The sequence below is a fragment of the Sarcophilus harrisii genome, chromosome 3 (genome assembly GCF_902635505.1).
Source record: "Sarcophilus harrisii chromosome 3, mSarHar1.11, whole genome shotgun sequence".
Lineage (NCBI taxonomy): Eukaryota > Metazoa > Chordata > Mammalia > Dasyuromorphia > Dasyuridae > Sarcophilus > Sarcophilus harrisii.
The window spans coordinates 268555300-268581108 of record NC_045428.1 but is presented as its reverse complement, the minus strand read 5'-3'; the positions used below and the strand labels follow the sequence as shown (position 1 = coordinate 268581108).

The 25809-nt window shown below is 31.6% G+C and overlaps 1 protein-coding gene across 3 annotated transcripts in view; it reads left to right on the top strand.

Annotated features, from left to right (window-relative positions):
* The window catches only part of POLA1 (DNA polymerase alpha 1, catalytic subunit), a 332125-nt gene that overhangs the window by 130061 nt on the left and 176255 nt on the right, over positions 1 to 25809 (top strand). For all 3 annotated transcript variants that reach the window (XM_012544449.3, XM_031959462.1, XM_031959461.1), the window contains exons 32-34: positions 2984 to 3158; positions 22892 to 23073; positions 24831 to 24962. In XM_012544449.3, coding sequence (XP_012399903.1) covers positions 2984 to 3158; positions 22892 to 23073; positions 24831 to 24962 — 489 coding nt within the window. The remainder of the gene's footprint in view (positions 1 to 2983; positions 3159 to 22891; positions 23074 to 24830; positions 24963 to 25809) is intronic.

Here is a 25809-nt window from a genome sequence, read left to right as displayed (position 1 = left end):
TCCTTTCTTTAGCATTTGAATATTCCACTTAAAGATATCTTCTCCTTTTTTACATAGTTAAATAGTGTCTTCATTGTTAACAGTCCAGTAAATTCAGTTTTCTTATGTTTATTATTTTCAACCATCTTTCTGAATAAGCTTATTTTATTAAAGAATTCAAGTTTTGTTTATTTTTGGTCACTGAATCAAAAGTTAATGCCACACAATATGTAAAAGATATTTTCATGTTTAAAATTCTTGAAAAAATTACTTGTAACCCCAAATGAGTTTTGTAAGTATAGAAGGACTTCTTAAGTATCACCTAATGTCAGATTTATATACAAAATAAAGCAATGTCCAAAATCATGTGAATTGGGAGTTTTAAACTTATTTTTCATTTCATTATGGAAGTGTCCTGTTCATTCAAGTTTGCTTTTTATTTAGTAGCAAAAAAAGATTCCAACAGTTGATTCATTCTAGATATGGCACTGTACTTGTTGCACCTGGTATCTCTGTAAAGTAGATACTCTGTGAAGTGTACAAATTACCACATAATGCACATTGAAGAGCATGGAAAAAAAGATTGAATATGGCTCTTAATGAGTTCTTAAATATCTGCAGTGCCTCTGCAAGCATATTCTAAAATATACGTTATATTCTAATAATTACATTTGTGAAATTTATAGTATTTATGTCATAATAAATCCTGTTTACAAGTTATACAACTTGATTTTGCTTTGTGCAAAAGACAATTAAGTTTACTACATTATCTCTGGGTCCTAGATTCCTTAGTGCCCTGGGGTGTACGTAACAAATGTATATCTACTTTTCACTGGGCCTAGCAGAGTTTCCTAAAGTGGTTCTTCAGTCATTGAGTTGTTGATTGATCCAACTAGCCAGTGATATAATTGTTTATTTGTGTGTGATTCTTTGTCACCCAGTTTGGATTTTCTTGGCACAGATTACTGGGGTGGTTTTGCCATTTCCTTCACAGCTCATTTTACAAATGAAGAAATTGAGGTGTACAGGGTTAGGTGACTTGTCTATAAACATAGTTAGGAAGTGTCAGATTTAAATTTCCCTTTCTGACTCTCCATGGTGAGCACTCTGTGCTATCTAGCTGGGTGATGTAATAGAGTACCTGTATGTGGTTCTTGGTGGTATGAAATAGTAAAACTTTTTGTCTGAATCAATTAGTTTTCAGCATTAAAAAGTTTTAAAAATTATTAGAAGCATTGGATAGCATTATAGAATCCTCCAAGAGACTATTTCAGATGAGAAGATACCCTTAGGTTACAAATGAGCCAATCAAGGTATAAGGCTTTGTTACTCAGGTTAGAGAATTGAAATGCTTCAGCTTAGCTGCCTGTGTGGCTTTGGGCAAGTCATTTAGTGTCCCTCAGTATTTGTACTTAAGTTACTTCATCTGAAAATGAGGAAAAGGTAAGTAGATGACCCTTGAAGTCCCTTCTGGTTCTGTCTTAATGATTCTGTGATACTTAAGGAAGGATAATCTTGAAAGCAAATACTCGCCACTTTAGGATGTGCTAGTGTAGGAGTCTTCTCTGAATCAGGTAGGGGATAAATCTTTGCATAAGTAAAAAGTAATTTGAAGAAATGTTGGGTGAATGCTTTATAGTGGGGACATGCTCTCATGAAATAAAAGTTGAGAGCATATTTCATAGGCCCGAGAATCCTTTAATGGCAAGTTCCTCTCTCCTGCTGAAATGGAACCTGTAGTCCTTTTCTGTTCTCTGCATTACAGTAAGGATCAGCCTTTGACTCTGAAATGTTTGCCATTTTGCTTGGTATTTCAGATTCTTTAATCACATAGATCCCAGCTCTAGAATAAAGAAGTGTTTTCATTTAAACCATTGCATAACTTGAAGAAATGGTCCAAGTTTGTCAGTGCCTCCTGAAGAAGCAGCGGTGTGTAGAATTACTTGGCTGGCCTCAGCATAGAGAAAGGGTTGATTGTTGCAAGAGAGAAAATAATAGAAGGATTCACATTATAATCAGTTTTGCAGAACAGCTGGGTACTGTGAATAGTCATAATTTAATTGTGTGGTTTGAATATTAAATTCTATTATATTTCCAACAAGAGAAATAGGTAGTGTGTGTTATTGGATGTTGGTCCAGTATGGTGATGACTTTTCATTCCATAAATGACAAATCACAGAAGCCTTATGTGAGCCAATTATATTCAATAAATTTTCCTCTTCCTAGAGGAAGAATTTGATGCAGATTTCAGAAGGGTTATTCTTTCTTAGGCTAATTTTCTTTTCTTTGGATGGTACCAGATATGCTTGAGCTTGACACATTCTTTCTTTCTAGTGTCTAGGTATTTTTTTGTTTTTAGCCCTGTTGTCCTAAAAGTGTTCTATGCTATTTATTATTCCTGCTCATTGTCCCTTGTTGGATAGTTATCAACTAGGTTTCATCACCTTGCCATGTTTTCTTGTCCATATGTCTTTTATATGGTGTGAAATACACAACTATTTCTCTTAAATGGACTCATTTTGCCCCATAGTCATAAAGAATGCATTATTAGGCAGCAATTTAAGTCTTTGCAGTATTTACATTGATACTATTAAGCTAATGAAAGGATTGCATGTATGCCTTTCATCATCATCCCTAAAAAGCATTTCTGATAAGACTGATGGTTATTATAGAGTGTTCTCACTTTGTTTCTGAAGCGGCAGATAGAACTATTGAATCTAATGGTTGTCGTATTGTTGGTTTCATGTGTCACCCAAAAAATAGAACATGACACATGCTGGATTTACATTCTTGAACTCCATATTTGATACTAGGAGATCAGCATTTGGTTATCTTCATACTTTTGGGGTCATATGAAATGTATAATAATGGCTCCTTCGTTTAATGTTTGTTTTTAGTGCAAACATTTTTCAATTACTTCTCCTTTTTTCTCATCTTTATCTTTGATTCCTATTTGAGTATTTTCCTCCACATATTTATATGTGATATGTCTTTTTTCCCCCAGGATGGATCCAACCTAAGTGCCAGTCAAAGAGCTTATGCCCCTGAGCAGCTGCAAAAACAAGACAATCTGACCATCGATACTCAGTACTACCTGTCACAACAGGTCCACCCTGTTGTGGCTCGAATCTGTGAGCCAATAGATGGTGTTGATGCTGCTCTTATTGCAACGTGGTTAGGTAAGCTCCCAGCATTCAGTGAAGAGCAAACACTTAAAGAACAAGAGAAGTACAATGCTCCTTTGAGAATTGTGATCATCCGAATTTTAATTGAGAGATTATGTCTCTTACTTGTAGTAAAGAAAAAGGAGTGGTTATTTAGATTTTGGTTATTGTCTTCACTGTTTTTAGGTAAACTAAGTTATTAATTAATAATAACTAATTATTAATTGTCATGGTCTTGTGCATTTTAGTATATGTGATAGCATGTTTGTTATTTATGTTGATCTATATGTTGAAAACACTTTCACACAAAGTAAGTGCATGTATTTATTTTAATGTAAATTCTTTGTTTTCTATTTAATCATTTCAGTTTTGTTATATCTTATATTTCGCTTATCTTCGCCCTAAATAGCTCTAGTTCTTGATTTCCAGATTTTTGTCAGTGGTGCCATCATTCTTCATTTCTCAGGCTGAAACCCCAGTTATCATTGATTTCTTTTTTTTTTTTTTCTAGGTAGTATTGTCATTTTTATTATATTAGCTCATACTACGCATGAGTAATTTATATTCTCCAATTGATTAGATCTGACTTTATTTGTATGGAAAAGGTTTTTAATTGTGTTCATATAGTTCTGTACTTTGCCTTGGCAAATATTTTACATTATCTACAGTTAATTTAAATGGAATTTCTCTTTGTATCGCTTGCTGCTGGACTTGATTAGTAATATATAAAAATGCTAATGATTTATATGGATTTATTTTGTATCCTACAACTTTGCTAAAGTTGTGAATTGTTTCTAATAGTTTTTATTTGATTCTCAAGGATTTCCTAAGTATATCATCATGTCATCTGCAGAGAATGATAATTTGGTTTCCTCATTATCTACTCTAATTCCTTTAATTTCTTTTTCTTCTTTTAGCCAAAGCTAACATTTCTTTTTATTTACAAAACATATGGATGGGTAATTTTTCAACACTGACCCTTGCAAAACCTTCTCCAAATTTTTCCCTCTTTCCCCCTACCCATTCCCGTAGATGGCAAGTAATCCAGTACATATTAAATATATTAAAATATGTTAAATCCAATATATGTATACATATTTATACAATTGTCTTGCTTTACAAGAAAAATCAGATATAGGAAGAAAGAAAAAACCTGAGAAGAAAACCAAAAAAATTCAAGGAAACAAATAGAAAGAGTGAAAATGCTATGTTGTGGTCCACACTCATTTCCCATAGTCCTCTTTCTGGATATAGATGGCTTTCTTCCTTACTGAACAATTGAACTTGTTACCTGTTTCTGCTCATTTCCCTTAGCATCAGTTATGTAAGTCTCTCCAGGCCTCTCTGAAATCATCCTGTTGATCATTTCTTATAGAACAATAATATTCCATAACATTCATATGCCACAATTTATTCAGCCATTCTCCAATTGATGGGCATCCATTCAGTTTCCAGTTTCTAATCACTATAAAAAGGGCTGCCATAAACATTTTTGCACATGTGGGTCCCTTTCCCTCCTTTAAGATCTCTTTGGGATATAGGCTCAGTACAAATAATGCTGGGTCAAAAGGTATATGCACAGTTTGATAACTTTTGGAGCATAGTTCCAAATTGCTCTCCAGAATGATTGGATTCCACCAACAATGTATCAGTGTTATCATTGATTTCTTGATGTCTTTTGTTTCTCCTTTCCACTCTTCTCCAAAATTCAATTAGTTGTTAAGTGGTGTAAGTTCTTCTAAAATATCATTGTCAGAGTTATCTTAGTCTAAATTCTTTCTCTTGATGTCTAGAGTCCTCTGTAGCCTTGTTTAAATTTGTTTTTAGAGTCTTTTTTCATTAGTTCTACTCACTTTCTCTTGAGCATATTTGGCATTTTGCCACTTTCATGCCTTTTTTCCATGTTATTTTCCCTACTTGTATTTTTTTTCTTAGTTTTTGCCTAGTCAGACACTCTTCACCTTTAATTTCTCCCTTTTCCTGAAACCTTTACAATCCGTTTCAGCTCAATGTAATTTCTCTCTCTTTTGAACTCTTCACATGTTTCTCCTTTGTTCTCACTGGAATTCTTATATTTACTATTGTTAATTTTAAAACTTTCATGTAATTGTAACTGTCTCCCCCCAAAAGATTTGGTAACAGACTATATTTTATTATTTATGTCTCCCAGGTAACTTTAAGTACATATTAATTGCTTAATAACTATTTCTTGATTAGATTCAATTTTCTATACATAATTGTAAATTATATATTTCAGTCTTGACACTAGTCATCATTTTGTACTACTCAGTTACTGTCTTCTCAGTAAAGAAAAACTTGTTTTAATTTACCTTAAGTAAAACAGATAGGGAAGGCAGATATTTTTCAAGAGTATTTATATTAGATCATTAGCCATGTATATTTTGGATTACCATATATCATCCCCTTTTTTCTCCTTAATTACTATGGATAAGTGAGAATTAATAATACGACCCAAAGAATGATAGAACCTCATTACTTCTGAAAACACAAGTATTAATTATATTGTTTTCATTTGTGATAATTTTTTTAACATGTTGTATCTTGTACAGTAATTGTTCTATTTATGCATAGTTCTGAAGTAAGGATAGATTTTTTAGAATTGAAACTTGATCTTCATTTTCCTTTGTAACCATTCTGTGGCCCACATATGGATAAATCAATAACAATGCCAGCTTTAATAAATAAATGCAAGAATAAAGAGGTCACTGGTCTCTATGTAGCATACTTTAGAAATGAATCTACTGTCAGCTTCCCTGAAGTGTTGCTAATACTTGTGTGGGGAGAAGGATAAAGTATTTATGCTTGTAGGTGACTGATGGTGAGTGGGCCCCTTCCTAGCTGCCAGGTAGTTTGTTATGGTGATAGCTTCTTAACCTGTAGTTAACTTTTTGATTAGACTATTAGTAACTGCCCATTCACAAATATCTACATATGAATGGGAATTCATTATAAGAACACTTCTTTCCACCTGAAGAGGTCCCAGCTTAAAAGTAATAAATATATGACCAAAAAATGGTTGATTGGTCACATGGTGATAGCAAGGATTACTTGAGTAGGCTCCTTTTAGCAAATTTAGGGGAGAGTATGGACTTGAGTTTCAGAAGATGGGTAAACAGTGTGATGGACTGTGAACTGCATCATTGTAAGAAAAACCATATTTTTATTTATTTATTTATTTTTTATTATAATAACTTTTTATTGACAGAACCCATGCCAGGGTAATTTTTTTACATTATCCCTTGCACTCACTTCTGTTCCGATTTTTCCCTCCCACCCTCCACCCCCTCCCCTAGATGGCAAGCAGTCCTATACATGTTAAATTTGTCAGAATATATCCTAGATACAATGTATGTATGCAGAACCAAACAGTTTTCTTGTTGCACAGGGAGAATTGGATTCAGAAGGTAAAAATAAACCGGGAAGAAAAACAAAATTGCAAACAGTTTACATTCATTTCCCAGTGTTTTTCTTTTGGGTGTAGCTGCTTCTGTCCATCATTGATCAATTGAAACTGAATTAGGTCTCTTTGTCAAAGAAATCCACTTCCATCAGAGTACATCTTCATATAGTATTGTTGTTGACATATGTAATGATCTCATGGTTCTGCTCATTTCACTTAGCATCAGTTCATGTAAGTCTCTCCAAGCCTCTCTGTATTCATCCTGCTGGTCATTTATTACAGAACAATAATATTCCATAACATTCATATACCACAATTTACCCAACCATTCTCCAATTGATGGGCATCCATTCATTTTCCAGTTTCTAGCCACTACAAATAAGGCTGCCACAAACATTTTGGCACATATAGGTCCCTTTCTCTTCTTTAGTATCTCCTTTGGGGTATAAACCCAGTAATAACATTGCTGAGTCAAAGGGTGTGCACAGTTTGATAACTTTTTGGGCATAATAACAGATTGCTCTCCAGAATGGTTGGATTCGTTCACAACTCCACCAACAATGTATCAGTGTCCCACTTTTCCCACATCCCCTCCAACAATCAACATCATTTTTTCCTGTCACCTTAGGAAAACCCATATTGTTAGCATTCATTTGAATATTTGAGTTTAATTCAGTCTCATGGTGTTTGTTGCTGTTGCTCAGTCATTTCACTTGTGTCCTACTCTTCATGACTTCATTTGATTTTTCTTAGCAGAGATACTGAAGTAGTTTGCCATTTCCTTCTCCAGTTTATAGTTGAAGAAACTGAGACAAAGAGTAAGTGATTTGTCACAGAGTCATGCAACTATGGTCTAAATCCAGATTTGAACTCAAGAAGAGGAGTCTTTCTGATTCCAGACTTGACACTCTATCTACTGTACTATCTAACTGCCCATATGATAGTGCATTCCTGTGACTACATAGCAAGTGTTACTTCATAATTATTGTAAAATACAATATGGCTGTTAAGATCATATGGAAATAGACACAACTCAATTGAGTATCTCAAATTGTATCTTTCTTTCTTTACTCTTATTTCTTTATCTGTGTAAGTTATTCTGGATCATAAAATAGACCTTAGAAATCATGTTGTCTTATTTGTGCCAGAATATACTTGTAAGTGCATTTTCCCTCAAACAGTGCAGAAAGTGTGATAGGAAGTTATTGCTCTTATTTCTTCTTTGAGGCTTGTATTTGTTTTTTAATTTTGCAATATCCATTTTTGATTTGTGGTGGATGTTCTTTTCATTTCATTACTATAGTCATTGTGTATGTGTTTTTCTTAGCTGTTCTCTTTCAAAGAACAAATTTAATGCAATTTTCTTATAATAGAAGACTTAACATCTCATTTTAATCTTAGTCTTGTAGTCTAAGCACATCCACTTCCTTGGTTATGCTCTCATGTCCTTTCACCACCTCGACCATCCTCTTAGATACATCAGTTTGTAATGACATCTATTCTTCCTTAAATGTGACACCCAGATCTTAGAACTAGATGGAGTCTAAGAGATTTTAAGGGGACTATCAACTTCCTTGATAGTAACCTCTTAAAAGAGCCCAGAAATAGCATTAACTTAATGGTTTCCTTATTTCATCAATTTCTTTATCATTATCTTTGTGCTATTCCAGAAGTTTTTAATCTGTTCAGTTATTATTATTAAGTCCATATCGCTTCATTTTATGAATGACTTAATAAGTGTTTTTTTTTTTTTCCTTGAGTCTGGGACTGGAAGTACCAGAACCTCCCACAGACGCAATCCTACTACTGATCAGCATACTGCTATTTCTTTGCTTGAATGGTTTATCCCTCCTTAGACTTTCTTTTCCCAATTCCATTACCAGGGACTTGCCGACTTATAATGGATACAGTGTCAAATTTAGTTCTATTGGAAACTTATCTCCCCAGAGCAGAGAATATAGGAATTCATCACTACCCCTAGTTTTATTAGAAAACTTCCAAAAAATTTGGTATGTTCTCTATTCCATCCACTTTTATCATTTGAGCAGATTATTTGAAAAATTTGTGATTACATCAGTATAGGAACCTCCTCTACCAAAGCAGGTGCCAAGTCATCTATAAGTTGTAGGAATTTGATGTGAGGTACATAGAAGTTATATTAACGATCCTTGAATATCAAAGTTAGGATTGGAACCTTTATTTCCTTCCTCTCTCTCTTTCCCTCTCCCTCTCCTGTACTATCTTGCCTTTTTTTTTTTTTTTTTTTTTCCCCAAAACAGAAAACAGCTCATTTCTTAGTACACCTTTGTACTTTGACCTCTGAGCATCCATTCTATTCATCCTTTGTTCTTTTAGGATTGAAATTTTAAAGTTTGAAGGGACTTTGGAGGCTAAGTAATCTAAATTCCCCATTTGATAGATTAAGAAACTAAAGGACAATATCATGTAAAAAGTAAATACCAGAGTAGGATTTTAACTCAAATGCTCTGAGAACCAAGCCAACATTATTTACACTTTGTCACTTGGTCCCTCTTACTGACTGATATTGGGGGTGGGGAGGAGAAGAAAGACATTACTTTAGATTTCTTTGCATTTGTTGCCACCTCAGTTTATTTTGTGACCTAACTCTTCTGATAGTGTCTTTAGGAATACTATTTAAACTGTTTCCATTTTTGAACACTCTATATTAGTCACAGACATCTGCCTCCCTTAAGCTGGCAGTGCTGCCTCACTTTGTTATGTGGTAGTTTTAGGGTTTGTCTAGTTAGTATAGACTAACAGAATCTACATCTGCTATTAAGTGTTATGAAGCTGTGAATAGTAATTCTTCAACTTATTTACTAGATTCCATCCCTTCCCTTACTTAGCGACTTGCCTTAGTCAGCAAGGGACTTGAACATTACCATAGATCCTAATCTCTTCTTTTCCTATCCCTCCAAAATGAAAAAGAAGTTATTCTTTACAAAAGATTACAGTTTATAATTGGGAAGGTTAGCTATCTTGAAGTAGTGTGGGAGTGGTAAATAGTATTGATAATAAGGCGAATATTAGGTAAGTGCATAGCTTCAAAGAAGTATGAACTGTTGGCATAAAATTACTGTAATTTGTTTTTAAAATTCTAAATCTGTTTTCTTTAAAAACTGCAGTTAGTGAGCTGACACTGTTAAATAAGTTGAAGTGTACAAATGTATACATAAAATACAAGCCTAATCACACACATAAAATAATTCTTTTGCTTTTAATGTAGTTTATATCTTTGATTAAGGAAGTGTATTACAGTATAGCAGCTTCAGTGAAGTTTGCTACATTTTTGTCCTTTCAGCTATTATAAAAGAAATCTAGAATAATGGCATTAATTTCATTTAAGAAATTTATTAAGTTCACAGTTTTTATTTTTAAGACTCTTGTGGAAATCAACTACATTTCTCAGTCACTTTTTTTCTTTTTCTATAGCTCCTTTCCTGTTGTGTTCCTTTAAAAGAAAGCCAAGCTTTCAGTGTTAAATTTACCCTGTGATTTCTCTTTGCAAAGGTTAATAAATGCTCTGAATATTTCTTCATTACAAAATGATGTTTAATCACCACAAAGATGTCCTGTGTTCCTTGATATATGTTGACTAGAGGATGGCTATTTAAATTGAACAACACATGCTATTTATCTATTGATTAAAATATACAGACATACTAATGATGGTACAAGATAAAAATTGGATGCTATAGATTAAAAATATCATTTAATAAATACTTATTAATGCATTTTGTTTAAGTCCTTACTCCACAGATAAATGCTCAATTTTTTTGTAAACTCTCTGTAACGTCGTTATTAAATTTGTAAAGAACTACAATCCTGAATGGAAAGAACAACTCTTTAGGTATCATCTGCACTAAAATTTGAAGCCCATTTACTTTTTGCTCTCCGAAATGTACAGTTTTTTCCCTTCTTATTCCAGTGTGAACTCTAAATGTTTTGGGGTAAATGAGATAGGATTAAATACTCACATAATAATCAAGCATCCAATAGAAGAGACAATCAAAAATAAATTTACTTAGTGTCTTTGGGTTTTTAAAAAACGGGTAAATTCATGATTTTAATAATAACTACTTTAAATTTGCAGTCTCATTGTGGCAGGGACAGTGTAAGGTAAAATAGTCCCCAGAATTTATTTTTCCATGGTCACGGGATCATAAATTTATAGAACTCATCATGTCCAACTCCTACATTTTATAAAGGAGGAAACTGACTGAAGGTCAAACAACCAAGTGTGTGAGAAAGATAGAACTAGGGTTAGTGGAGGTGTAGTGGACAGAGAGTATTGCACTTTAGATCAGAAACACCTGAGTTCAAATTCTTTCTCAAGTCACCTACTATGGGTCTCTCATTCTTAGTTCCCTACAGGGTAGTTTGAGGATGACATAAGGTATGTAAGGTGTTAGCCAAATTAAATGCTATATAAATTTTAGCTGTTATTATTTGTCATTGGCACAAGAACAGTTTCATGTTTCATGAAATTACAGAACATAATGTATAATCTTTGTGAGGATACAAATTATATTTTCAGTCTTGTTCCTGTGTAGTATGGTATGGTGAGGAAAAATGACTTAGAATTTCATTAGTGTAGAGAGCTTTCTGACAAAAAACTTTCTCTCTACTAATGTATAGCTTTGACATCTTTCCTGCTGTTATGATGTCAGAGAGTTGTCTAGGACATTGGGAAATTAATTGATTTGCCTAGGCCAATAACTTTTAAGTGATAGAACTTTTTTCTAACAGATAGGAAACAATTTTCCCAATATTTAAACTATTCCCTGAGTGTGAATTATATTAACTCTTTCAGTTATAGAAGTAGTAATTCACAAAATAACTTTAAAACTTTAGCATGCTTTCCAAAAAGTCTGCCTGAAAGGAATTTGTTAAGCTTTAGAGCAGAATTTCTTAAAAACTTTTTTGTATCATTGACCATTTTGGCAGATTGGTGAAATCTATGGGCTTGTCAAAATAATTTTTGTTGTCTACATTCAAAATTGAAAGAAATTAGAAATGTAAGTTTAGAGATTAGTGAAAATAAGATGCAATTTTTCTCCTGTCCCATTGCCATTTCGTTGACAAGTCTATGAAAGGCTGGAGGAAGGGTTTTAAAGGGAAAGAGAAAAAGGAGGAGAGAGAAAATAGAAAAAGGAAGTAGTGTGAAACAGGGTAAAGAAGACATATATAATTCTACTCATTTACTTTTGAGTCTAACCACAAAACTACATAAAAAAATTTCCACTACATAAAAAAATTCCAGTAGCTCTGTGTTGCCTTTAGTATCAAATAAAAAGTTGTCCTTTATTTGTATTTTAAAGATCTTCATAATAAAAATTTAACATACCTTTCCAACCTCATTTATACACTATTCCCTTTCCTGCATTCCACAGTCCAGCCAAACTGGCTTTCACCCTATTCCATACACATTAATGTTCCAACCTTTTAACTATTTGTACTGCCTTCTTCCCATGTCTAGAATAATCTCTCTCCTTGGTTCTGTGTCTTAGAAATATTATTTCTGTCAAAAATTAGCTTAAAGACAATGCACATATAAACTGATCCCTCTGACTGCTAGTGCCCTCTCAAGATTGATAAATTTTGAACAAAATTTTTAGAATGAATTTATACTTTTTAGAAATTTGATGTTAAGGTGAAAGTGATTTCAAGTTGACCTTTATATATATATATATATATATATATATATATATGGATAATTGTACAAGCTAACTAAAGTACCACAATGAATACATTTTACAGGAAGTTCATTTTTGCAATAATAACTCCTTCATGACAGTTTTTTTGAAGGTTTCATTTTAAATGTTTGCTATCATTCAACTGTGTTTGCATAAAATCTAGTTTACTTTGTGAAATAAGTTTTTGTTTTTTATGAAAAGGTTCCCAGGAGCACCTTTTTAACCTAACAAGCTCCTATATATTATTGTGAAAAAAAGTGATCAAAATATCCTTTTCAGACAAGGACACAAACAGAGTGGTAGATATCTGTGAATTTTATATTTATTAAAATTTTCTTTTTTGCTTTTAACACAAATAACTTAGGATTGGTTTTACCATTATTGATTACAGTTCCAGTTACGGTAGCTTATTTTTATAGGGAATAAAGAAATTGAGTTACAGGTAATTCTTATATATTTAGAGTTAATAACCAATAGTATTCATCTTAGAACAGTGTCATTAAGTATATATTTTTTAAAAAATACAATTGAATAGTTTAGTTCATAATAGTAAGAAAATAGTGAATAAGAGTGTATAATTCTATCCAAACCCCTCCCCTCCATTTACTCTAGTTGTGCCAAAATTATGGAGATCTTGAATAAATTGGGTATTGCTAAAGTTCTTGAAACATATATGCTGTTTTCCAAGAATATTTACTTAAACAGAATGCATGTTAGTCATGAAAAGCTATTTAAACAATAAAAATTATTATTTATATGATATTTTAAGGTTTGTAAGATAGTCCACATACAAATAGTGATTGATTCAGTCATTTCAGCTGTGTCCTCTTCATAACCCGATTTGGAGCTTTCTTGATACAGATGCTGTACAAGTTTGCCATTTCCTTCTCCATCTCATTTTACAGATGAGGAAAATGAGGCAAATCAGGATGAAGTGGCTTGGCTATGGTCACACAGCAGTAAGTGTCTGTGGTCAAGGGAAGATAAATCATCTTGACTTCCAGCTTAGTGCTCTATCCGCTGTAGCAACTTTTCCCTGTTTTCCAAATGAGTGAGGCTCGGAGAGACAAACCGACTTAGCCATGAATCTACAGTTGAAAAGTCAGAGGAGATTTGAAGCCTGTTGATTCTTCCTAACTGCAAATCCAGCATTTTTTCCATTGATAGCCTTCTATATTGTATTACACTATGTCCTCTGGAGGGATGACAAAAGTAAAAGAAAAAAAAAGTATTTCTGTCATGCCTGTTTTTTATGAGATAGATTACAGATTTCTGTTTCCATAACTGACTACTCTTTATGCAGATAGGAGAATGAATGTTTCTTGGTTGGTTCTCTGTGTTAGTAAACACCTAAGGCGATCTGTCAAAAACATTCCATTAAAAATAGAAGCTTTTTTTCCTCAAGTACCAGATCATCTTTATTCTTTAATGCCTGCTGTCCCCAGGTAGTTACTTATGTAAGAGGTTAACAGTCTAAAATTTAATTTTCTATCCATTACCATTTGGTAACTGGTACTGCAGTTCAGTACAGTTGTGTGTGTGTATGCTCTTTGCTGCTTTGCTTTTTTTTTTTTTTTTTTTTTTTTTGCTAATTCTAAAGTGTGTAAGATGAATGTTATGATAAAGATAATAAAGATTTGGAGTATTAGGTCTGATAATAGTGTGGCCAAATTTTTGAGTAGTAAATTGTCTATGTTCTGTATTGTTTCGGGCATGTATTTTAAAATTCAAAAGCTCTACCTCTAGGTGGCAGCACCAGATACCGTTTTTCTTTTGTTTCACTTTAGCCCCAAACAATTATGGTATAAGCAAAGAAACTTCTAGTAAAGTGGAGACTACAAAATAAGCAACTTATAAGCAATTTAAGCAGAAATAAGTTAAGTACATCTATAGAAGCCCAACTCTTGAACTTTTCTTCTGTATACGCCAAACTTTTTTTTTTAATCTCCTTTCAAAGCATTTTTCCAGGTTAATACTATATTTTAAAATAACTCATTATATATTTCCTTATAAAGAAATATCTGTCTTACATTTGCCTGTTAGACTTAAGAAACAGTTCACAAAATAAGTTCTGCTGAAAATTTTTTGACTGTCAATAATCTGGAATGATCCTTTTCTTGTAGATTTATGTTTTTTTTTTTTCAGTCGTGATTAAAAAAAAAAAAACTCCTTTACATTTCTCTATTATACTTACTAAGTACCCATTTTTTTGAAGGTCAAGAAGTTATCTTCTCCTTCATTTTTATTTTTTTATTCTGAATTTAACACTGAGAAACATTTCCTTATATAAAGAACAGAAAAAGAGGATTATATGTGAAGCCACAAACCTCTATTTACATCCCTTTTTGTTTTGAATTACATAATAAATTAAACAGTAATTTCAAAGCTGTCCTCCCTATCTATTCCTCTGTATGTGTACTCATGTGCATGCATGTCCATGTGTACATGTTTTGGGGTTGGGTTTTGTTTGTTTGCTTTTTATGCTTCCATGAGGACATTCTTTTGCTTTTCAGTTTCTTTTTTTGTAGGGAGTGGTGGTGGTAGCAGCATGATTACTAGCCTTTCTTCCCCTAATTCTTCTTTGCCACTTCTGCCCCTTCTAATTTTCCCCTAGTAACAAATAAGTAGTCATTCAGAACAGATCAACATTTTGACCATTTTTGAAAATGTCTTAGCTCATAAACTTCTAGTCCCTTTTCTTTCAGTCAGAAATTGGATATTATTATGTTTTAAGTCTTCTGGAGTACTAAATGATTGGACATTTCATCGATCAGAGTTCTTAAATTTTTCAGGTTTTTTTTTTTTTTTTAAACAATGTTGTTTACAATGTATACTTAATTCTCTTGGTCCTTCCTGCTTTACTTCTAATTAGTTCATACACATTTTCTCAAGTTTCTCTGAGTCTAAACTTTTTTGTCATTTTCTATGAGGTCATATTCTCATGAGGTGTAATATTTTATTACATCCATATATGCCTCATTTGCTCAGCAGTTTGACAGTTGATAGATATCCTCTTAGATTCTTGTTCTTTACTGCAGCAAAAAAAAGTGCATTTTGAGTCATTCTCCATCCTTCTTTGACAAACACTTTGAGATATATACATAGTAGTAGTCGTGCTAGGTTTTGTGCCCTTTGAGGCTCAGTTTAATGATTTTGGGGTTTAATTCCAAATTGCTTTTCAGAATTGGTTTATCCTTTTACTAGTAGTATTTTAGTATGTTGGTCCTCCTACAGTTAATTTATATTGTTATTTTCCTTTTTTTGAAAAATCCTTGCAATTCTGATGGATATGAGTTGGGACCCAGTTTGCTTTAACAGACATTTTTCTTATTAGTGGTTTTGAGCAGTTTTTTCTTGTAATTGTTAATAGCTTAAATTTCTTTGCTTGAGAACTGTATGTTCATGTTTTTAAACCATTCTTCCTTAAGGAATGGCTCTTATTTTTTGTAATTTAGATCTTCATCAGAGAAACTTGCTTCCACAACTTTCCCCATCCCAAGTTGTTTTCCTTATAATTTTTATTGTTGTGATTTTTGTGATGTAATAACTTTTAAATTTTGTCTTATGAAATTGTCTGTTTTATCTTTATGATAATCTTTGTTTCTTGTTTTGCCATGAATTCTTCCTCTTTCTATATTTACAAAGTCTCATTCCTTGCTTCTTTAATCTATGATGTGAACTTTTTTATTCATATCCTTTATCCATTTGGAGTCTTTTGTGGTACATGGTATGAGATGTTGTTCTGGCCCTAATTGCTACCAAACTGTTTTCCAATTTTCTCAGCATAATGAGGCTTTACCGCAGTAGTTGACATTTGGGGATTTATCTAAAACGATGCATTTGTTTTTAGATCTTGTGCACTTAATCCCTTCTATTTGTAACCTGTATTAAATATGTATGGTGATAGAATAGTATGTATTTGTAGTATAGTTTGAGTTCTGATATTGCTTTTTTCCTGTATCTTTTTTGTTATTTCTCATGAAATTGTTTTCACTTATCTTCCTCTACTTGAATTATGTTGTTATTTTCTTTGCTCTTTGCTTTATAATAGCTTTTTGTAGTTTGATAGGTATGGTCTAGAATAAGTAAATTAATTGAAATAGGATTATTACTTTTAATATTAAATTGGCCTGACTAATTATAAACAATATCTTTCCAATTATTTTTTGCCTATCTTTTTTTCTGTGAATGTTTTATAGTTGTACTCATAGAATTTGGTGGACTCTCGGGTATTTCATATACATTGTAGTTATTTTGAATGGATTTCTTCTTTGTCTTACTTTTGGATTTTATTGGTAATATATAGAAAGGCTGATGATTTGTATTGGCATGTTTTATATTGGTCTACTTTGCTAAAGTTACTGTTTAGATTAGTTTATTCCCTAGTATTCTCTAGATTGTCATATCATCTGCAAAAAAACAATAATTTTGTTTATTCTTTGCCTCTGCCTATTCCCTCGTTTTCTTGTCTTATTGCTTTGGTAGTGGTTATACTTACTACATGAAATAATGTTTGTGATAAATGAACATTATTGCTTTACCCCTGATCTTATTGGAAAAGACTCTAGCATTTATCAGTCTTTTTAAAAGCATTTATAAATATAATTAGGTTTTTTGTTATTATGCTTTTCTTAATATTGAGTCCCCCTTCATTTTTGGCATAAATCTAGCCTGGTCGTAGTATGTGGTCATTTAAATATTCTGTATTCTCTTTGCTAGTATTTTTCATTTAATATTTTTGTTTCATTATTCATTAGGGATATTGGCATATAATTTTCTTTTTTTGTTTTTTTCCCCAGATTTAAATATTACAGGTATATTTGTATCATAGAAGAGATTTTGTAAGAATTCTCTTTTTCTTTGACTTCTTGCTAGAATTTAAATTTATCTGATTGTATGTCCTCCTTCCCTCTCCCCCCCCCCCCCCCTTTTTTTTTTCCCTTCCCATTTTGGAGAAGGTTTTTTTTTTTTTTTTTTTTAATGGATTTTTTTTTTTCAATGTTTTGTTCTAGGGACTTGCAACAATTTGGGTATTTTGCATTATAAATCTTTTATTCATTTCATTTAATTCATTCTTGCTAACATATAATTTGACAAAAATAGTTTCTAATTATTTCACTAATTTGTTGTGAAGTCTCTTTTTCTCATATTTGACACTGACATTTTTCTTCCTAAGACTGCTTCACTTAGGCTGAAAGTATAATGGGCATTCACAGATGCAATCTCAATGTTGACTATCATGTAAATTTTAACCTGCTTCCTTTCCATCCTGGGCCATTTCATCTCTTACTAGGCAGCCTAATGGACCTTTACTCTCAGGGGCTCAACATATTGGTGCCATATTTAGTATAGGCATCTGATTAACTTTTAACTCTAGTCAGGTTTAGAACTTCTAAACTGAAAACTATCCTAGATTTTCCTCCTTTTAAAAAAAAAACCTCATATTATTTAATGACCCAATTTATTCATTTTTAAAAGTTCTAGTTTTTTCAATTTTTTTTCTTCCAATTTTCTTACTCAGATTTTTCGGAATTGGGGTTTTTGTTATTTTAATTTGTTGCTTTTCTATTTTTAAAAATTTCCCAGCTATATGTAAAGACAGTGTTTAACATTCACTTTATAAAATTTTGAGTTCCAAATTCTCCTCTCTCCACCCTTTCTGAGACAGTAAACAGTTTTATTTAGGTTATACATGTACAATCATGTAAAATATACTTCCATATTAGTCATGTTGTGAAAGAAAACACACTCCGCTATCCTCAAACACATATATACATACACATAGAGTGAGAAATAGCATGTTTCAATCTGCATTCAAAATCCATCAGAAAAACATCTTTCTCTAGATGTGGGATAGCATTTTTCATTATGAGGCCTTTGGAGTTGTTTTGAATAGTTGAAAAAAAGCTGTTTTGAATAGTTGATCATCATACAGTATTGCTCTTATTGTGTACAATGTTTTCTTGGGTCTGTTCACTACTTTGCATCAGTTCATGTAAGTCTTTTCATGTTTCTCAGAAATCATTCCTCCTGTCATTTCTTGTAGCATAATAATGCATTACAATCACTTATCACAACTCATCCAGCCATCCCCCAATTGATGGATATCCCCTTAATTTCTAATTCTTTGCCATTACAAAAAGAGCAGCTATCAGTATTTTTGTATACATAGGTCCTTTTCGAAAAAATATCCTTGGATTATGGACCTAATAGTATACATAGTATACATAGTTTTAAAGCTCTTAGAACAAAGTTCCAAATTATACTCCAGAATGGTCGGTTCCATTCACAATTCCACCAATAGTTCATTAGAATACCAATTTTCCACATCCTTTCCAACACTTGTTTTCTTTTTCTGTCATACTAGGCAATCTGATAGGTGTGAGGTGGCACTTCAAAATTGTTTTAACTCTTATCAGTAGTTATTTAGATAGCTTTGATTTATTTGCCTGAAAACTGCCTGTTCATATTCTTTGACCATTTATCAATTGGGGAATGGCTTGTATTCTTATAAATTTTAATCAGTTCTCTTCATAATTGGACAATTGGCCATATAATTGGACAATGAGACCTTTCAAATTTCAGAAAAACTTGTAAACACTTACATGAAGTGATGCTGAGTGAAGTGAGCAGAACCAGGAGAATATTGTATGCAATAACACCAAGATATAGTGTGATGATCAGCTATGAAAATCTATAGAATTAGTTCTTCACAGCAATACAGTGAATCCAAGACAATTCCAATAAATATGATTGAAAATGACATCCATATCCAGAGAAAGAACTATGGAAACCAAATTAAGATCAAAGCATACTACCTTCACTTTTTTTTTCTCTCATTGTCTTTCCTTTTTGTTAAGATTTTTCTTTCACAACATGATTAACATGGAAATATGTTTAAAATGATTATATATGCATAAACTCTATCAGATTGCTTTCTGTCTTAGGGTAAAGAAGAGAGGGAAAAAAATTGCAACTCAAAATCTTGTAAAATGAATATTGAAAACTATATATGTAATTGGAAAAAAAAATACTATTAAGGGGGGAGGGGGAAAAGAATGAGACCTTTATGAGAAACACTTGCTAGAAAAATTGTTTCCTAGTTCTCTTCTTTCCTTCTAATCCTGATTGCCTTTTTTATTTGTGCAAAGTCTTTTTATTATAATCAAAATTTTCTATTTTATATCTTTTAATGTTTGCTGCTATCTCTTATTTAGTTAAAAATTCTTCCCTTCTTCAAACAATTGACAGATAAACTATTCTTTTCTCTTCTGATTTTGATCTTATTTTTGTATAAACTGCAAGATATTGGTCTATATCAAGGCTGGGATATGTCCAGCGTACTGGTCATATAAGGTCTTTGAAATAATTTGATGTAGCCTTACCAAGGCAACCACAATTCTAGCCTGTGATCATTAGGGGTGACTTAATTAAATATCTAAGGCTAATTTTTAAGTTGATAATTTTGTATGGTCCACAAATGGTATTAAAAATATCCAAATGGTCCTTGGCATAGAAAAAGGTTTCCCATCCCTGATCTATACCTTATTTCTGCCTTCCTTATATTCTGCTTTATGTTTTCCCAGCATTTTTTTTAAAATACTTAATTCTTATACCAAAACCTGTGGAATTTTGATTTTTTTTTTTTTTGAATACTTGAATACTATGGTCATTTTCTTAAGCAGAACCAAATAGATTGCCACTTTATAATAGAATTTCAGATCTGGTCTGGCTAGAGTACTTTCACATTTTTTTTTTAAGTTCTCTTGATATTTTTGATCTTTTGTTCTTCCAGATAAATTTTGTCATTTGTTTCTAGCTCTATAAAATTATTTCTTGGTAATTTGATTAGTATGAGTGCAAGAGTTATCCTTTGGCCCAGCTTAACCATGAACAATTGATATTTTTACAATTATTTAAATCTGATTTTATTTCTGTGAGAAGTGTTTTGTAATTGTGTTCATATTGTTGTTCCTGCATTTGTCTATTTGCAGATAGACTCCCAAGTATTTTATATCATCCACAGAGATTTTAAATGGAATTTTTTTATCTCTTGCTGCTGGACTTTGTTGGTAATGAAGAAAAATGGTGATGTTTTATATGGTTATTTTATATTCTGCAACTTTGCTATAGTTGTTAATTTTTTCAACAACTTTTAGTTGATTTTCTAGGATCATCTGTCTTAATATGTCATATCATCTGCAAAGAGTGGTAGTTTTGTTTCCTCATTGCCTAGTCTCATTTCTTTCTTTTTCTTGATGCCATAGCTAATATTTCTAACATATTATTGAATAATAGCATGATGCTTTTTTATTTTTTGTTAATTTCATCCTCAATTCATTGATATGTTCTTTTTCCCTTTTGTTGATGGACTAAAACTTCTGATTATTTTTAAAACTTCTCATTGTTTTTTTAACTGACCTACAACGGCATCCACAAAAGTATTCAGCCTGTGAATAAATCTAAAATAATTAGGAAGATGAGTCAGTTTTGTTAGTGCCAAATAAAGATAAAACTTGGCTATATAAATTGAAGTTTATTCCAAATACTTCTTGAAGGCCTGGTGATTTAGCATACTTCCTAGTAGCGTTAAAGGGGATGTATGTATATGAGCAGTAATAAAGCATTCATTTTTTCTTTACCAAATGGGCTTTTTGCCCTGATGCAGGTGGATTAAGTGAACCATGGTGCAGTACAGGAAAAGAGGAATAAGTATATTATTGGTACAAATTCCCATTCTGTCCAATTTGTAGAATTAATAAAGTCTATATAATAATTTTTTCACTCTGTTTTTGAATATAGTTTATGTATTAATTATGTAAGATTAACTCCCTTCCCCAAAAAACATTACCAAAACTTAATGAATTTTGCAAAGATATAGAATGGGAAAAGTGTTAATATGTTACTTAGACAAGATGTCAGTTCAGTCTGCATTCACAACCAAAACTTGCTAAATACTATTTTAAAAGTAGTGGTAGTAATTCTTACAAACAAAAGAAAGTACTGTTATTGTTCCCTGACTTTGTTTTATCCATATAGCCCAACTCTCACTTTTAACATTTACTTATGAATTCATATTTTTTTTGCAAACCTTAAAGTGCAGTATAAACAGGAATTATTATTCTATATATTATATATAAAATATATTTTTATTTTTATATTATATATACAATATAATAAAATACATATTTTTGTTGATGTAAAATTATTTATAAAGTATAAATATATTGAATATATATATAGGAAGCTATTATAATATAAAAGACTGGTGAAGTACAGTAGTTTTTTAATTCACATGTTGGTGATTTTAGAGACATTGATATTTTGAGGAAATATGGCATCACTTTTGGATGTATTCAGCTCTGATTCCTACAAAGGACAGCAGTTTGTTAAATCCCTACGCCTATGTTTTGTCCAATTTTTGTCTAACAAGTGTATTTTTTAAAAGTACGCATACAATCAGAATTAAATAGATATCTTGCATGGTATGTGTTAACATTCAAAGTATATTTATGAAACTGTATGAAATAGAAAGGTGACAGGATTGAGCCATTCTTGATAATCAAAATAAAAGATAAACTAATTATGAAATTTTCGCTTGTTTGTGCGTTTTCAATGTAGTTCTAGACCAGATAAATATAAATCTTTTTTGCTTAGTTTTTTGTCAGGTCTGGAGTTACGTTTTTGTTTGGAATACATTTATTCTGATTTGTACTATTGAGTAATTATACTTAAGTATGTTATCATGTGGAACACATTGACAGTTATATCTGCCAAAGGTATATTAATCTTGTTGACCTAAAATACTGCTATTTCCTTTAAATAGTTTGCCAAAAATGAATATAAAACAATAGTGATTATTTTTTTTTTAACCTAGTGAAATATTGAATGTGTTCTTGAAGTTTTGGAGGCTATTTTCTTTCATTCTTTTTTTTTGTTTTGTTTTTGTCTTATAAAATAGGCGTTATTATTTTTGTAGTTATTGTAAGTATCTGAATTTTGCCAACCAAAAGCCATATTGCCTTTTGCTTCAAATGCTGTTACTGAATTTTAACCACTGCATTAGATTGCAACCTACATGCTGTTAACCACTGAGCCAAGATGAAATCAACCACTGCATTGAAATCAGAGTTGGTTGTTGTGATTGGTCTTGAACCAGTTGTAATATCAGTAAACATACTTACTTTAATGGGATTTTTAGACTCTATTTTCTGTTTTAATACTGCCATTTTGTTTAGATAAATATTTCTTAATAATTATGAATATTATTACATGTGCGACTTTTCAATCTAACAAAGAAAATAAGCTTATTCTAAAGAAGCAGTTGCTTTAGCAACTAAATATATTTTTTAGTATATTTCCACTTTATATTAATTCACTTTGCTTCTTTTATTTATAAATCAGTTGTAAATATTAGTCACTTGTCCATGTGATAGACATGAGCCTTTTCTTAGGTTACAATTCTCAAATGTATTTTGTTAACCATATTTAAATACAAATGTGTGTTTTATTGTTTAAGGTTTCTGCTTTACAAATGATTCCTTTTTTGAATGAGAGGAAGTTAAATAAATAACTTTTCTGTTACTTTCTTTTGCCTTTCATGTTAATAGGACTGGATCCCACTCAATTCAGAGTTCATCAACATTACCATAAAGATGAAGAGAATGATGCCTTACTTGGTGGCCCAGCACAACTCAGTGATGAAGAAAAATTTAGGGATTGTGAAAGATTCAAATTTTCTTGTCCTAAATGTGGAACTGAAAACATTTGTGATAGTGTTTTTGATGGTTCGGTTAGTTACTTTTTTCTTATTACTTTTGTTTGCAAACTATTATAAATGGATTTTATTTTCTTTTGTATTTTTTGAATAAGAAGGAAATTGAGGAAACAATTGTGCTGAATGGGTTGAAAGATCATAGTGTAAAAATTGAGATCAGTTTATTTTTAAACCTTTCTTTCAAAAAAATTAAATAATAAAATTTTTCTTTCAATGTATTTAAATGTTATTGGATTCCTTTGACCTCTTGGTCTTCATTTTAAAATGGCATTTCTTATAAATTCCAAGTTGTTATAAACTTATTTTTAAAAATTCCTTAATTAGTAACTTGAATTTTTCTTATTTTTAATAAAGGTTGTAGTATCATTGTCCTTTATCCTAAATCAAATTAATGGGAAGTAAGAGTTTTTGAATAGTTTTTACTTATCTTTTCCCATCCTACTTACCTCTTTTATGACAAAGGTACTACTGTTATCTTTCCTGCTGTCTTTGAATATCAGACATAAAAAATTCATAGGGAGACATTCCTCTCAAGAAGTACGGCCAAAAAATATATCACTGACCTTGACTCAGAACTTGAAGCTTGGCCAACTAACTTACTTAACCCTAATGCACTCTTATGTATGTATTAGCCATTGGAAAATTAGTAGGCAGTAGAGTGGTGCAAAACGTTGAAGCTGAAAGAAAATGTATCTTTTATCTAAATTAAAAGTAATTATTTTAAGTTAATTTGGACAAACAGCAGATGTTTTGCATTAAAAAAAAATCAAAACAAAGCAGTCTTTGGAAGCAAGTGAGAAGAAAAGGCAGACACAGATCAGCAATACTTTGCTAAATCCTTGACTTTTGCTTCATTACAGCTGTAAATAAGATAGTTAATTGCATGGAGGCTTGACGACTTGCAGATGGGCTAACTGGAAGAGCGGATGTCAAGCTTTAAAATCTCTTCCACCTGGAATTGCTTAGTGTTGGGGGGGAGTGGGGGTGGAGTTAATAACAGATTGAATCAGAAAAGCACAGATTTATTATTATTATTTATTTATTTATTTATTTTTTTACTATCAACGTGATGGGAGGGTTGTGAGGTAGAGAGAAATAAGGGTAAACCTATTTACTTGAATGATATGCTTACTATCTTTGTAAAAAGAAAGGAAATAAAACAAACATTTCTGATTGCCAATAATTAACTCTTATAAAAGTATACTTTATCCATCTAAAAAAACTATTAGTTTGAAAATATGAAGTAATTTTAATGTGCAGTCCTAAAAATGGATGACATTCCTATGTGGTATAATACTTTTTATTTCTATACTCTCTTCTCAAAAATAACTAAACAACATATCCAATAGTTAGCTAAAGTCATGTGGATTATTAGTAAAACTTTATATTTGGCCCTCATAAGGGCAGATATGCAGATATTGATCAATATCTTTAGAAAAGATATTTATTTCTGACAAAAATAAATGATTGGATAGAAGAAGTTGGTTTTTGCCATAAATTCTGCTAGATTATTTTTATTTAGCACCATTTGTTGTATGAACAACACGACATATGAAAAAAAATTAATCAACTTTTTCCATGGAGAAGATAGCAGGAAAAGGAAAATATATCTTAAAAAGTCTTAAGAGGAAAAAGTGTTCCAAAAAATGAGCTTGAAAAATAGCCAACAAAATGAATTAGTGGCTATTGAGGAGGAGACTGGTATGCATTTTTTTAAGATATAAAATCCTTACATAATTTTTCTGTCTTTACTTCCTTTTTCTTATGTGTAGGGAACCCAGATGGAACCCAGCTTGTTTCGTTGCCGTAATTTAGATTGTGATGCCTCACCTATAACCTTTGTCATCCAGCTGAACAATAAATTAATCCTGGATATCAGGCGATACATTAAAAAATACTACAATGTAAGTATTTGTTATGCACTTTAAATACATGTTTACACATACACACATATGTAAAGCTTACTCAGTACATTTGATAGTTCTTTTTAAAGTGAATAGTCATTTGTTTTTCTTTTAAAATGCATAATTTTGAAAATATTTAGGGAAGGTGGTTCTCCAAATTTAAAACAGCTTTATTAGGAAAGATGGTGTCTGTTGGGAAGAACAACATCCATTTCATGAAAGGAAAATTAGTTTTATAATAACTTGGATTTGCTTTGGCTTAAAAAAAATACAGTTGGGGAATACTTTAATAAGTGAAACAATACTCATGTAGTCTTGACTGAGAATAAGTCAGTATTATATATAGGCATATTGATAAATAATGTCACAGAATTCCATGTTGCTGTCTAGTAAGCTGATACGTAGTACTTTTTATTTGTATGATACTCCAAAACTTTAAGTGGTACTTATTTGGAGGAAGTCAAAGGAAACATCTTTTGAATTTAAATACAATTTATCTGGCTTTCAGAATATTTCTGATGTTGAGAAATACTTTCTGGAAAATGGCAGAAATTTCTTGTGAGCCATCATAAAGCTTTTCCTTAAGTAGAAAGAAAAATAAAACCCTTTCAAGAGCAAAGTTTCATATGAATAAAGTTCTTCCCTTCCTCTCCCGTCAAGACTTAACAGAAGCGAAATTTCTCCTCGATTTTGCCTTCTTTTCCCCTTTCAGTTATTGATTATTTTAAATATGGTATAGCAGGTAGAATTGGCTTGAGAATTAGGAAGTTCTGTATCTTTTTGTCTTTTAAGTTCTCAGTGCTATAAGCAGTTGTGTAGAAAAAGTGTTTTTTTTTTTTTTTTTTTT